This window comes from Eumetopias jubatus, unplaced genomic scaffold (assembly GCF_037043125.1).
Source record: "Eumetopias jubatus isolate StellerSeaLion01/CBP00866 unplaced genomic scaffold, mEumJub1_p1.0 scaffold_52, whole genome shotgun sequence".
Taxonomy (NCBI): domain Eukaryota; kingdom Metazoa; phylum Chordata; class Mammalia; order Carnivora; family Otariidae; genus Eumetopias; species Eumetopias jubatus.
The window spans coordinates 729,834-744,729 of record NW_028274858.1 but is presented as its reverse complement, the minus strand read 5'-3'; the positions used below and the strand labels follow the sequence as shown (position 1 = coordinate 744,729).

The following is a 14,896-nucleotide window of genomic DNA, read 5'->3' as shown; positions in this document are numbered from 1 at the left end:
TGCTGGAGATTCTCTCCCTCTGTCCCTCCCTCTGCTTGAGCTCTTACATTCTCTCTCTCTCTCAAAAGAATAACTCTTAAAAAAAATTCCAGAGCTTTTGAGAAACTCTGCTAGTATCTGTTTCCCTTGTTCGTTGCCGTAGCCCCACCCCACCAGTGCTTACTTAAACATTGTGCTTTGGGGAGAGGTTGTATTCTGCCCACATCGCTGGCCACCAAGACCCTCTGGGCCGGGGTCTCAGGAGATCGCAGTCTCTGGACGCACAAATACCAGTTTGAGAACTAAATGCTCACTCTATTACCCAGCGTGTTGCCCTAGGGGACTGAACCCCAATGACGTTTTCTGTAGTTTTTCTGAGGAACCCATAATGAAAGCTAGGGTACCCTTGAACTCAAGTTGAGTTCATGGCTTATTGACTTGGCACTTCCACAAAACATTTTTTCAAAAAAAATACACAATTATACTGTTAAAATAGTACAGAATTATAATTGTAATTTTTCTTCCTGGTGATATCTTTTGAGTGCCAAAGTACCCTGAAGATAACTTCATTGGATATTTTTCCTTAAATGATTGCAAAAAAATTAAAACTCGATCCTTTCTATCTCTTACTTGTAGGAAAATCCCTCTCTCTCTGTCATAGAATCACAGAAGAATAGCTAACATTTATTGAGCACTTACTATATACCAGATGCTGTTTTTTTTTTTTTAAAGACTTCATTTACTTGAGAGAGAGAGTGCAAAAATGCATGAGCGCGGGTGGGGGGAGTGGCAGAGGCAGAGGGAGAAGCAGACTCCCTGCTGAGCAGGGAGCCCGATGTGGGACTCGATCCCAGAATCCTGGGATTATGACCTGGGCCAAAGGCAGACACTTAACCAATGGAGCCACCCATGTGTCCCTACCAGACACTGTTTAAGCACATTATAATGCTTTGATCACCCCCATTCTAAAGATGGTAAGCTTGACGGGCTTGTCTGCCCACTCACTCAGTGGGGAAACCAGGGTTAGAACTCTGGGTGCACAGCATGCATCCCCAACCACACGGTGCCTCCCTACCCTGCGTCTCATCCTAGTAAGGGACAGAGCCGAAGAGACTCTTCACTCTGCAGGCGAACGCACCTTATGGCCTGCAGCCGTGCATGGCCTGGGTCAAAGCTGTCTACCAAACCACGATTCCTCTACTTGACAGTACAGGGACGGGTCACCCTTCTTCTGACTGACCTTCCCATTCATTTAGAATTCAGGCATTTCTTCTCTTCTGCTCTGCGCACCATTGTCCCCACCCCAAAACACATACACAGAGCACATTCATTACTTCACACAGGGTCTTATCAAGTCTTTTTCTAGAGCTCTCTTGGACCTGCTTGGACTATTTCACACTGAGACAAACAAGGTTTCCCAGACTCAGCTGTAGTCCAGCTGCTGCATTGTGAGGATGTTGTTTTTATTCTTGAAAGTCACAAGCAGTGCTCTTAGCTTGGGTCAGGTGGGAAGCCATTGACAGGCATCCCACAAGGCAGATACTGCATCTGTGTGGCCCACAGAAGGCTGGGCTGGGAAGGGGAATAAAAATGTCCTTTATGAGAGGGAAGAGTGACCACCATGTGACAAATATTTGTTGAGCGCCTACTTTATGCCCTGCATTATGATGCATGGGAAAACAGGGAAATAACGCAAAGCCAGCGCTGCCTGTGGAGACAGGCAGTCAAAAAATCAGGCACAAGATGATGTTAGCTCAGACTCTCCCATGGAGGGCCTCCTAGATACCTTTTATTTCTTTTTGTTGTCTACTTGTGGGAGAGACATAGGGCAGTCAAGTCCCCAGAAAACCAGACTTGCCAGGACCAAACCCCCTCCGACCAAGCTTGGCACAAGGCAATCAAGTCATCTGCACAGAAGGGTGACCAGGAGCCTTAGGACCATGGGCCCTCCATCTCAGCTTTGTACAAGGCAAAGGAATCATCAAGACCCTGGGCCAAGTGCATGCCCACCAATGCAACAAAGAACAGTGCAATTGAATCCTCAGAAAATCAGGCCTCCTGGGAGTCTCAAGAATATGAAACCTCCAACCGAGCTCTGCACTGCCCAAATGAGGACCAGTGACACCAGGCTGAGGGAGAGTCCTCTGAAGAGGAGCCCTCCAACATATCCAAGCACTGGCCACAAGAATCGCTTGGACACCAGGCTGAACACAAGCACCCTGAGATCATGAGGACACCATCCCTGCCAAGCACAGGGTATTCAGGTCCCCAGAACACCAGGAGCACTTAGGCTAGGAGCTCTCCAACACAGTCTGGCACGGGCAAATGAATCACCTGGACTCTAGACTGCAAAGGAGCCCTCAGAAGAAAAGCTCTCCAACCCAGAAAAGCATAAGGCAATCAGGTTCTCAAACACAGGATTTTGCGGAGCCCTCTGACCAAAACCCCTCCAACCAGACCTGGAGGTGGACAAATATATTATCTGGACAGTGGACCCAGCAGGAGCCTTAAGTCCAAAAGCCCCCCTACCCAACTCAGCACCAGAGAAAGGAGCTACCTGGAACTTAGGACAAAGAAGAGGAATCTTCTACTGCTGTTGAGAAAACGGCAACGAATTCCCCAGAACACCAGGCCCAATAGATGCCCTGAGACTATGACACCACCAAGCTAGTTGTACACTGGGCAAAGGAGTGCCCTGGACACTGGGCTGAGTGGGAGTCCTCTCTCTGGCAGCTCTTCAGCCCAAGAAAGCAGAGGGCAATTGAGTCCTCACAACACTGGGCCAAACAGGAACCTTCAGACACTCCAACTCAGGTTGGCAGTGGGCAAAGGACTCACTTGAACAACAGGATGACTGGATTCCCTCCAAGTGGGGCCCTTCAACTGAGGAGACAGCTGGCAACTGAGTCGCAAGAACACCAGGCCAACTGGGAGATCTGGGTCGCCAAGCCTTCTGATTCAGCTTGACACTGTGCCGAGTCTCTCGGACATCAGCCTGAGCAGGAGACCTCTGACCCAAAACCCTCCACCCCATAGAGCACAGGACAATTGGGTCCCCAGGACAGAGGTTGGCTGGGAGCCCTGTGGTCATGACTCCTCCATCTCAGCTCTGCACTGCGCCAAGAAGTCCCTAGAACACTAAACTGACTGGAAGCCCTTTAACTAAGGCGACCCCAGGACAAGTGAGTCACCAGTTCCCTGGGATAGACTTCAGCTTAAGGTCATTGTGGCTTGTCACCTGGGTAGCCCTCATCTTTTTGGGAATATCCCTCAAGAGGAAAGGATACCAAGCCAAAAAGTGGAGTCAAACCAAAAGTTTGGAGAGTTTGAAATAGAACTCATAGCAGGAGATGAGGTGGGGGGTTGAAACAGAACTCATATCAGGAGACGAGATGGGGACTGGAGGGAATTCTAGAAGAGACCCCAGGCCCTGAATACAGAGGACACATTGGCAAAGGTCCTCCAGATGAAGGAGAGGTGCTCCATCCTGGAAGGAGTGGTGGAGACCATAGAAAAACAAATCAAGTCGTGGGGTGAGAAGCAGGCTCAGGTCTATGAGGTAGAGACATTGTTTGGGTACATCAAGGACTTGCTGGAAGCTTTTGCCTCCCAGGCAACGGCATCCAAGTGGTGATGTCCCTGCACACTCCCATCCAAGATGCCATAAATGCGGAGCTTGGAAAAGTTTGGTCATCTCCAGGAGTGAGAGTTTTAATATTTTTCAGAGGCCTAAATAACTTAAAAACATTATTTCAGGGCGCCTGGGTGGCTCAGTTGGTTAAGCGACTGCCTTCGGCTCAGGTCATGATCCTGGAGTCCCGGGATCGAGTCCCACATCGGGCTCCCTGCTCAGCAGGGAGTCTGCTTCTCCCTCTGACCCTCTTCCCTCTCGTGCTCTCTATCTCTCAGTCTCTCTCAAATAAATAAATAAAATCTTTAAAAAATAATAAAAATAAAAACATTATTTCAGAATAAGTACAGGAAACAGCCCGTGTGACTGTGATGTATAGCCTGGATTATTCTCACTACTGTGCCTTTTAAGTCATCACATTCTCCAGTTGGTGAGCAGTGGCCTCCACAGCTCTGAGAAAGTGTAAGTGAATTATGCAGAGCTGACCCTGAACACATCCTTCCTATCCCCATCAACACTTTTAGACATCCTGGTTTCTGGAAATCAAGGTGGAGCTCAAGGCACTCTGCTCATAGCACCAGGGCGTAAGCTGATTAGAGCCATGAAAAAGCTGTCTTTTAGGGAAGGTCAAAATGAGGGGGACTTGGGATGAGAGAGGTTAGTATCTCTAAGATGGATGGTGTCTGAACTTATAGGAGGGCTGCTGCTTTCAGGAGCCAGTGGGGAGGCTGCTGCAGTCCGGGTCACTTGGATTTGATGGGGAAGTGGATCACAGTGTGATCCCAGAGCTGCTAACCTCTAGTGGCTACCTGCTCAGACCCCACTTACCAGACACATGTTTCTGGACACAGCAGGATCTTGGAGGTGCTAGGACCCCACTTTGGGGGTTTGTAGCAGAGCAATTGACTCCTTGATCCACCATTTCTTCACCTGTAAAATGCCGGCAACGTTGGGGGGGGTGGCTGTGTGAGCAGGATGCAGGAGACGGCAGGGTTGGGGAGGGGATCTCTAAGGCCAGGGGACGGATGCTGTCCAGAGGAGGGAGGGCAGGCTGTGAGCCAGGTCCTTGCCCCGTCGATTCCTTCCCAAACTCAGAACAGCAGATTCAGGAGAGCAGTCTGTGTCCTGCCTCTGTCCTGTCCCACACCTGGCCTTCTCTGCCCCTTAGGTACAGCACATCACAGCCCAGCACCTGCCCAGTCACAGACCAGACCAGGTTCCTCCTGCCTCCTACACTGCTGCTTGACACCCACACATTAGGGTCCTGGGGAAGCTTGGAGCTTCCAGGAGCCAGGGTGGGACTGATAGCTTTAGGGAACTATGCTGAGGTGTGTTGACAGGTAGAGCGATCCTATAGGTAGGGAGGGATTTAGGTCCATTTAGAGATTCAGATAGTACAGAAATGTCCCATCGCAGAGGCACTCTTGGCACATTTTGCCCCAAGGTAACATCCTACATCACTGCAGCACACTATTCGCACCAGGAAACTGACAGTGTGGTATGATGGACATGTCTAGGTCTGTCACTTTGTCATGGACATTTATATATTCAACAGCATAATCCAGATATGGAACTACTCTGTCAGCCCAAAGATCTCCTTCATGCTACCCATCCCTGCCCATGGCATTCACTCCTGTGTTTTACATTTTGGATATATTGGCATTTGGTTACATGAGGGAATTCCTACAGCTGTGACCGGTGATGTTGTTTGGTTTCATTTGGGATAATACGCCTGGAATCCATTCACGTTTGGTGTTATCCTAACTTTATGACTTTTTATCACTGCTTTGGGCTCCCTAGTTTGGAAATGCCACAGTTTGTTCATCTGCTCCCCTTTTGAGGGATATTTTTGTTTCCGGGATTTAGAGAAAGGCTTGTATTGCTATATACTTTCCTCTCAGGACTGCCTGTGCTGTATCCCAAAGATTTTGAACAGTTGTGTTTTCATTTTCATTGGTTTCCATGAATTTTTTTAATTCTTCTTTAATTTCCTGGTTGACCCATTCATTCTTTAGTAGGATGCTCTTTATCCTCCATGTATTTGAGTTCTTTCCGACTTTCCTCTTGTGATTGAATTCTAGTTTCAAAGCATTGTGGTCTGAAAATATGCAGGGAATGATCCCAGTCTTTTGGTACCGGTTGAGACCTGATTTGTGACCTAGGATGTGATCAATTCTGGAGAACATTCCATGGGCACTAGAGAAGAATGTGTATTCCGTTGCTTTGGGATGGAATGTTCTGAATATGTCTGTGAAGTCCATTTGGTCCAGTGTGTCATTTAAAGTCTTTATTTCCTTGTTGATCTTTTGCTTAGATGAGCTGTCCATTTCAGTCAGGGGGGTGTTAAAGTCCCCCACTATTATTGTATTGTTGTCAATGTGTTTCTTTGCTTTTGTTATTAATTGCCTTATATAATTGGCTGCTCCCATGTTCGGGGCATAGATATTTACAATTGTTAGATCTTTTTGTTGGATAGACTCTTTAAGTAGGATATAGTGTCCTTCCTCATCTCTTATTACAGTCTTTGTTTTAGTTTCTAAATTCCTTTAGTTTTTGTTTGTTCTGGAAGCTTTTAATCTCTCCTTCTATTTTCGATGACAGCCTAGCTGGATATAGTATTCTTGGCTGCATATTTTTCTCGTTTAGTGCTCTGAAGATATCTTGCCAGTCCTTTCCTGCCTGCCAGGTCTCTGTGGATAGGTCTGTTGCCAATGTAATGTTTCTACCATTGTAGGTTACATATCTCTTCTCCCGAGATGCTTTCAGGGTTTTCTCTTTGTCCTGAGACTCATAAGTTTTACTATTAGATGTCGGGGTGTTGACCTATTATTACTGATTTTGAGAGGGGTTCTCTGTGCCTCCTGGATTTTGATGCCTGTTTCCTTCCTCACATTAGGGAAGTTCTCTGCTATTATTTGCTCCAATATACCTTCTGCCCCCCTCTCTCTCTCTTCTTCTTCTGGGATCCCAATTATTCTAATGTTGTTTCGTCTTATCATATCACTTATCTCTCGAATTCTGCCCTCGTGATCCTGTAGTTGTTTCTCTCTCTTTTTCTCAGCCTCTTTATTGTCCATCATTTGGTCTTCTATATCACTGATTCTCTCTTCTGCCTCATTTATCATAGCATTTAGTGCCCCCATTTTTGATTGCACCTCATCAATAGCCTTTTTGACTTCGACTTGGTTAGATTTTAGTTCTTTTATTTCTCCCGAAAGGGTTTCTCTCATAACTTCCACGCTTTTTTCAAGCCCAGGTAGTATCTTTAAAGTCATGATTCTGAATTCTAGGTCTGACATCGTACTAATGTCCGTATTGAGTAGGTCCCTGGCTGACGGTACTACCTCTTGTTCATTTTGCTGAGGTGATTTTTTTCGTCTTGTCATTTTGTCCAGAGGAGAATAGATGAATGAGAGAACAAAATGCTAACAGGTTTACAACGTCCCCAGCAAATATACTGTATACAAATCAGAAAAGACCTGAAACCAGGGGAAAAGAAAGGGAAAGAAAGAAAAAAGAAAGAGAAAAAAAAAGATAAAAACAAAAAACAGAACAATACGAAAAAAGCAGAATATGATCAAATATGATCAGGCTAGTGCATAGATCAGTGCCACACACTAGATTTTGGGAGTATTTTGGTCTGTTAAAAAAAAGTGCCTCCTAAAATTTTAAAGGAAGAAAGACATATGTACAAAATAATGGTTGACACAATGAAGGGATGGAAGATGACTGTAAAGATCAAAATTATAAAAGATTTTATAAAAGGACTTGAATAGATAAGAAGTTGTTTGAAAAAAGAAAGAAGATTTAAGAAAAAAAAAAAGAAAAAGGGAGAGAACGTGATTAGGCAGGAGACTAAAACAAAGCCATACACTAGTGTTTTAGGGTATATTTTGATCTGTTAGAAGAAACTGTATCTCAAAATTTTAAAGAGAGAACAACTTACATATATATGCCAAAAATAAGTGTAACTACTATGAAAGGACAAAATATGACTCTAAAAATGAAAAATAAAAAATGTTTTTTTTTTAAAAAGGGATTGATAAGATGTTGGTTGAAAAAGGGAAAAAGAAAAATAAAAAAAAAACAGTTAACAAAATTTAACTTTGATGAAATAATGAATCATGGTAAAAAATAGCTATGAATTCTACGTGCAGTATTCCCCTAGCGCTGGAGTTCTCCCGTGCTCCTTGATCGGTAAACTTGGTCTTGGCTTGCTGGCTGTTTGTGCTGGTCTTCTGGGGGAGGGGCCTGTTACTGTGGTTTCCAAATGTCTTTGCCGGAGGCTAAGTTGCCCCACCCTTTTCGGTCCGGGCTAAGGAAGCTGCTCAGGTTCGCTCTCAGGAGCTTTTGTTCCCTGCAAGCTCTCCGTACAGCTTTGGAGGACCAGGGCAAAAATGGTGGCCTCCCAATCTCCACCCGGAGGAGCTGAGAACTCGGGGCCCCGCTCCTCAGTGTGCCCTCAGAGAAAAGCAGTCACTCCCAACTCCCTGGTCTCCGGCCGCACTCCGTGCTCATCCAGCCTGTGACCGAGCATTGCTATCTCTGGCACCCGACCCCGTGTGGAGTTTCCAAACCCAGCAGATCCCTGCGGTGCGCTCCCGCGCCGCTCCTGCCCGGGAAGGAAGGGGAGTCTCCCCAGCTCTGCCGCTTCTTGGGTCCCTGCTGGAGGAGCAGTGGCCTGACTGGGCCGCGGATCACAGTTTATGGCAACCCCGAGCTGAGAGCCCGCGCCTCAGCTCCGTCTCTGCAGCCAGCTTCTCCGCTCCGATACCTGGGAGCTCTGGCGCACTCAGGCACCCCCGGTCTTTCTCTGACCCCAAGGGTCCTGAGACCACACTGTCCCGCGAGGGTTCCACCCCCTGCTTAGCCCCTGCAGCGACGTCCCTCCGCCGAGCCAACTTCTAAAAGTTCCGATTTTGTGCTCCGCAGCTCTATCACTTGCCAGAAGCGGCCAGTGGAGGCCCCTCCCTCGCCGTCTATCCTCCTGAATATCACCTTGGATTCACTTCTCCGCAGGTCCTACCTTCCAGTAAGTAGTTGCTTCTTTGTTCAGAGAGTTGTTGCTACTCTCCTCTTCGATCTCCTGTTGAGTTCGTAGGTGTTCAGAATGGTTTGATCGTTGTTCAGCTGAATTCCTGAGACCAGACAAAATCTAGATCTCCTACTCCTCCGCCATCTTGCTCCGCCCCCCAATACCACACCACCTGGATTATCATAGCTTTATCTTAAAATCAAGTAGTGTGATTCTTCTGACTTTATTCTACTTTTTCATAGTTGTTTTAGCTATACTATTTCCTTTGCCTTTCCATAAACTTGTTGAATCAGCTAGTTTATATCCAAAAACATCCTGGTAGAATTTTGATTGGATTGTTTTGAATGTATAGATCAATTTAGTGAGAATTGACATCTTCACTATGTGAGTCTACCAGTCCATGAACACAGTATATCTCTGAACTTACTATTTAAGTCTTGATTACTTTTATCAGCATTCTGTGTTTTCAGCATACAGATCCTGTGCATATCTTATTAGATTTATACCTAAGTATTGCAATTTTGGAGCTATTGAAATTAATTATGGGAATGCAAACTGGTATAGCACTTGTGGAATAAAATTTCAGACGCATTTATGAAATGTTAAACAATTCACATCCTCTCCACTCTAACCCAATGTCTGTGTTAGTATGTGTATCTTATTAGAAAACATTCATATCTACCCAAGGATTCAGGTCAAAGATGTTGTTTTCATTTTATTAGTCATAGGATAAAGGGAAAACAACTTGTTTCCACCAGGAAAAAATTGTGTATGTGATTAATTATGGTATATACAAACTTTAACATTCCAGGGAATACTTTCAAAAGTGAGGTAGGTGTATATGTGCTGTTATTGGAAGATCCTGCATCCATTTTATTAAGTGACAAAAGGTAGTGGCAGATCAATATGCACAGTATTACGGGTTAGGTTGAATAAAAACAATATATTTGTAGAGCATATCTATGAAAAAGCCATAGTCACCTTTAGAATAACACACACTAGGGGCGCCTGGGTGGCTCAGCTGGTTAAGCGTCCGACTCTTGATTTCGGTTCAAGTCATGATCTCAGTCCTGAGACCGAGCTCCGAATCGGGCTCTGCATGGGGCCGGCTTGAGGGTCTCTCTCTCTCTCTCTCTCTCTCTATTTGCCCCTCCCTCCATCACACACTCTTTCTCTCTCTCAAAGAAAAGAAAATATTTTAAATTAAAAAAATAAAAATACACACTAGATTGTTAGTCATGGTGACTTCTGAGGAGGAGGCTGAATTGTGGAGGAACTTTGAAAAGGGGATATTGTGACTCATCTGTATTTCTAGAAGTTTTTTTGCAATAGGAAGATATGCACTAGTACCTTCTTAAGTAAAATTGCTAGAGAAGCCTAACAAAACAAGCGGCTGCATGAAAGTAACTGCTAACTGATGCAACAAACTGTGACATTTGAAGGGCTAACACAACAGAAGTGCATCTTTGTGCACACAAATTCTGATACAGTTTGGCAGGGGCCCTCTGCTTTTCCTAGACCCTGGGTCCAGGTTGCTTTCATCTTGTGGCTCCCCTATCTCAACACGGGGTCACCATGTTTGCTGGTGAATCAAGGGAGACAGCATGGAGTGGACATACTGGCTCGCAAACGCCTGGACGTGAGAAACAATGCTTCTGCTCACATCTCCATGGCAAAGGGTCATCACACAACCCTCCCTAACTACAAGGGGACTGGCAAGGTTGTGTCCCCTGTATTCTGGAAGGAAAGCAAGACACACTATGGATGAACATTAAAGTTTCTCCCATGTATTGTTACACAGTAGGGGCTTAACAAAATGCAACTTTATAATTTGTTATGACTGACTTTATTGCTGGGAGGAGTTTTTTTTTTAGATCTTATTTATTTGTCAGTGAGAGAGAGGGAGAAAGAGATTGCACAAGCAGGGGGAGCAGCGGGCAGAGGGAAGCAGGCTCCCCATTGAGCAGGGAGCCTGATGTGGGACTCGAGCCCAGGACCCTGGGATCATGACCTGAGCCAAAGGCAGATGCTTAACTGACTGAGCCACCCAGGCATCCCAGGGGAGGAGTTTTTGAGGTCAGTTTGCCTTGGAATTCTTTGAAATTTTCAAGCACCTCCTGTGTGACAGATACTTTCAAGTACAGGATGACATCTAATTTTCAAACGATTCTGTGATCCCAGCAGGGAGGATTCACTTCTTCATTTAGTGACCAGAGGATTACTACAGAGAGTAAGGTTCTATGTTGGGGGAGAGAAGGTGATTCCTAGCTGTTCCATGGGGACCAGTGATGAGCTCCTTAGCAGGCCAGGTTCAAGAGTGAGACAGAAGAGCACACGGGGGAATACCAGGGAAAGGCTGCTGTAATTCGGGAAAGTGCTAGGTCTGCTAAAAATGCCAGCGCCTGGGCAGTCAGTTTTCAAAGAACTCTGAGGTTCAGGCAGAAGAACTCTAGGTTAATAAAGCCCACAGACAGTACCCAAAACCTGTTTGATTCTCATTGTCACCTTCCTTCCTTAGCAACAGGTTTTTTAGTACCTTAGCCACAGCATCCTTCTTTTTGTCACCTGGAAGACACCATGCTGTCCTCAGGAATGATGTAGGACTCGGAAGGTTGGCCACAGGCTGCAGTGGGTGGGAACAGCGTGGACTCTACATGAATTCAGACTCGGGTTCTAGTCGCTGCCCTGTCACTCACTAGCCATGTGATCCTGGGAAAATGACTAAGTCCCAGGAGCCTCAGGTTCTTTCTGAAGTGAGTGAGTTAAGTGAGTGGGTTTGATAAGCCCCGTCTTGCAGGACTGCAGGAATGCATGTGATATATGGAAAGCACCTTGCACAGTGCCTGGCACATATTGGAACTTTGATGAATGGCAGTGATTTCAAGTGTGTTTTGATCCCAGGGCCTTCCACTCTCTCCTCTGGGGTATTATTTTATTTATTTATTTATTTTTGTTACCGAGGTCATGTTAGAGAATGTGCAGCTCAATAGGACATGGAATAGCTAATCAGCCAAAGAGGGTGCTTCATAAGTAAAACTCAATCCATTTTCTAAATCAGAGGATATATGTGAGATATATGGGAATATGTGTGGCATTCAGGTGTGAGGGAATTGTCCCAGCTGGACACAATACAAAGCTCCCAGAATGTGAGTCAAAGACCAGCTCCTTCCCTCCCTCCCAGCTGCTCTTCCACCAAACCACTCCTTTCACTCATTTCTCCCCCCACCAAAACCTAGACCTTGCTTACTTATAGCTGTCCAAATTACACTCCAGATAATCAAACTAAAATGACTTTTTAAGCAGTGGGTTCCGGCTTTGCATGGTCAGGACAAGAGTGCCAGTCTAGAGTCTTCTGGGCTCCACTTCAAAGGAATATCACTGTATTTCTTCAGAAATACTTGCAGATGACAGATATAAAACACCTAGTCTGTGCACTGTGTTCAAGGCCTTGGGATGAGAGTGGAGGATATCTTCTTTTCCTGCCCCAGGAGGAGATTTCTCCCTGGTTTGTCCATGATCCAGAAGGAACATGTCAGAGCAATTATCCATTTCAGACTTTGCTCCCACCTCTAAGGCACCCTGTCTCCAAGTAGGGCCACTGTCACCCCCCAGTTTCACGGTGATCAGCTGCACAGAAGGGAGCACGGTGACCCGACACCCTGAGCCACCCAGGCCAGGGGCACTTCCACTGCAGTGCTTGCCCCGGGAGACGCACTCCCTCACCTTTCTTCCACTTCTTCTGCAGGTCTCAGGACACCTCTCCCCACTTTCCTGCCATGAGTGCAGCTGCTAGACTGTCCCCTAAGGGTGGAACGTGTGCTGCTTTTCCTAATGTCCTCACTGCTCACACACAGGGCCTTCCAGAGAGCAGAGCTCAGCCCATGTCTGGGAATCAAGGAGCCAGTGAGCAGGGCTCCCTCTGTGCTGAGATGTCATTTTTCCTCCTTTCTTGAAGAACTAAGTGAGTGAAGGCGCACGCATCTATGTTACTTTTGCAGAATGACGAGAAGGATTAAGAAGCAAAAATGAATAATCTTTTATTTCTGTATTTCCTGACCCCGTCACTTGACTGCTCCATTTTTCCACCTTTCCAACAAATTCCTATGCCAATGCCCCGTGATTTCATTCCAGAACCCAAACAAGGAGGGAAGATCTCCCACCTTATTTCCAGAATATGACAAAACTCTTAAAACTCTTGAACTGGGTAAGTCCAAATGCTGTGGGGTGGATGTCACGCACACATTTACCTGCCGAAGCTGGTTAAAACTTGTACTCTAAGGAACAACATTTGAGAGCTTCCTCAAGAAACCCAAACTCTGGATGTCAGAGTCATCGCAGAGAACAGGCCCCCAGAGAGGCTGGCTCTTCACCCTGCTTTCTTCCCCCAACCCTCCCTGGCCCTGCCTTACTTAGAACTCCCGGGGCTCTCTCTTTTCACACACACACACAGGGAAGAACCAAAATGTGGCCTCACTTCATGCCCAGCACCCTGCAGGAGAAGCTGCCGACCCCACCAAAGCCTGGAAAGGGCCTGGCCGCCACTGGGACACAGGCCTCCTCTCCCTCATCTCTCACAGCTCCTTCAGACAGGGCCAGGGAGGAAGCCAGCTGCCCGTGCCTGACCCGGAGCAAATACTCCAGAACTTGAAACTTGCTGGTTCAGCATGGGCCCTGTGACCCCACGGGAACTCGTAGCGGGCAGGGTCCCTGCCAGGCACCTGCCAGTACTCCAGGTACCCTTCCTGCACCCAGACTTTGGTGAGGAGCTCCCTGGGCTCCCCATAGATGATGTGCTTCTGGCCGGCATACACCCCCATGAGTCCCAGCGTTTCCCACACCTCCTCCTCGGGGGCACGGTTGCCATGCAGGAGGCTCACCCCCAGTAGCAGCACCAGGAGGCTGGTCTTGGGCATGCCATGCTCACCGCTCAGCATCCCATCACAGGTGAGACCCAGGACATTGGCCAGGACGTAGGAGTGGTCACTGCGGTCCACTTCCTTCACGTCCACGCCAAAGACCAGCCGCACGCACTCGGAGGCTTGGCCCAAGATCACTGGGAAGTCGTCCTGGTAATCTTTGCTGACAATCTCCAGCATCTCTGCCTGGTGGGTCGGCTGCTTGTTGCGGTATTTGAGGAGCAGGAACTCCACCAGGGCAGCCATTTTCACGTGGAGTTTGTCCTGGAGAGAGGGTTGCGTGACTTCCGGCTCCTCCCAGGTGCTCGACCCCTCCTCATCTAAGCTGCTGGGACCTCCTCTTCCCCAGCCCCCCACAGCTGTGCCTCCACCAGGCCCTGGGCTGGGCCTGGGTCTTCCTCCATTAGCTCCTGACCCCCGGTTTTTTAAACTCTTTTTTTTTTAAGATTTTATTTATTTATTTGACAGAGAGAGACACAGCGAGAGAGGGAACACAAGCAGGGGGAGTGGGAGAGGGAGAAGCAGGCTTCCCGCGGAGCAGAGCCCAATGCGGGGCTCGATCCCAGGACCCTGGGATCATGACCTGAGCCGAAGGCAGACGATTAACGACTGAGCCACCCAGGCGCCCCCTGACCCCCGGTTTTTTAAAGCAGGCCCCCGGCCTCTATCAGACCTTGATGCGGACGTCCTGACACACCGCCTGTGGACTTGGCACAAACAGGCCTCCCAGGGCGGACAGCAGGGGCAGGCTTCAGTGCGTTGTCCCTGTTCTGGAGTCCAGGTCCCTCCCTGAGCCCTCCCTCAGGGATCTCAGCATGAGCCGCAGCACCGCTGGTGATGTTGTCTCTGCTCTCTCCAGGCCCGTTCCCTCCGACCAAAGCCCTCACTGCCCTGAGAGCCACGGGCAATGACTGTGGACGTCGCATCAGGCTACAAAGTCCAGGGATTCCCCGAGATGGGTCCTTCGGGTCCCTTAGCCCTACTCTCTGTTCCCCATTTGTACTCCCTGGATGGCCGGTGCCCTCATCCCTGCTCCTGAGGGCCACTCCTCACAACAAGCGCTCCATCTCTCTGGGACCCAGAGCAGAAGCCAGGACACGCCTCATGTCACCGTTGTCTCACCCAGAGGCCTCCCAGGACTGATTCTCTACTGGGTCTAGGGTCCTTCATTCCTCCCTCTGGTCCTCACCTTGACTCCTGACAGAACCTGGGCCCTCCTGCCCCTGTCCCCACACGTGTGTGCGCGTGCTTGCCTTTGGCATTTGCACAACGATGGTCGGGAAGGCATCAGAAGCAAGAACCAGCAAACTTCTATCTCTTCAGCTTCTGACCCCC

At 47.7% G+C, this 14,896-nt stretch overlaps 1 protein-coding gene and 1 pseudogene across 1 annotated transcript; both read right to left on the bottom strand.

Annotated features, from left to right (window-relative positions):
* Positions 1-14,896, bottom strand: part of LOC148161840 (acrosin-like) — a 481,356-nt pseudogene that overhangs the window by 11,039 nt on the left and 455,421 nt on the right.
* LOC114203507 (melanoma-associated antigen 9-like) lies at positions 12,269-13,807 on the bottom strand. The gene is made up of 2 exons (XM_088020526.1): positions 13,329-13,807; positions 12,269-12,272 (listed from the first exon to the last, which is right to left on the bottom strand). The coding sequence occupies exons 1-2, from the start codon at positions 13,805-13,807 to the stop codon at positions 12,269-12,271; spliced, it is 483 nt and encodes a 160-aa protein (XP_087876652.1).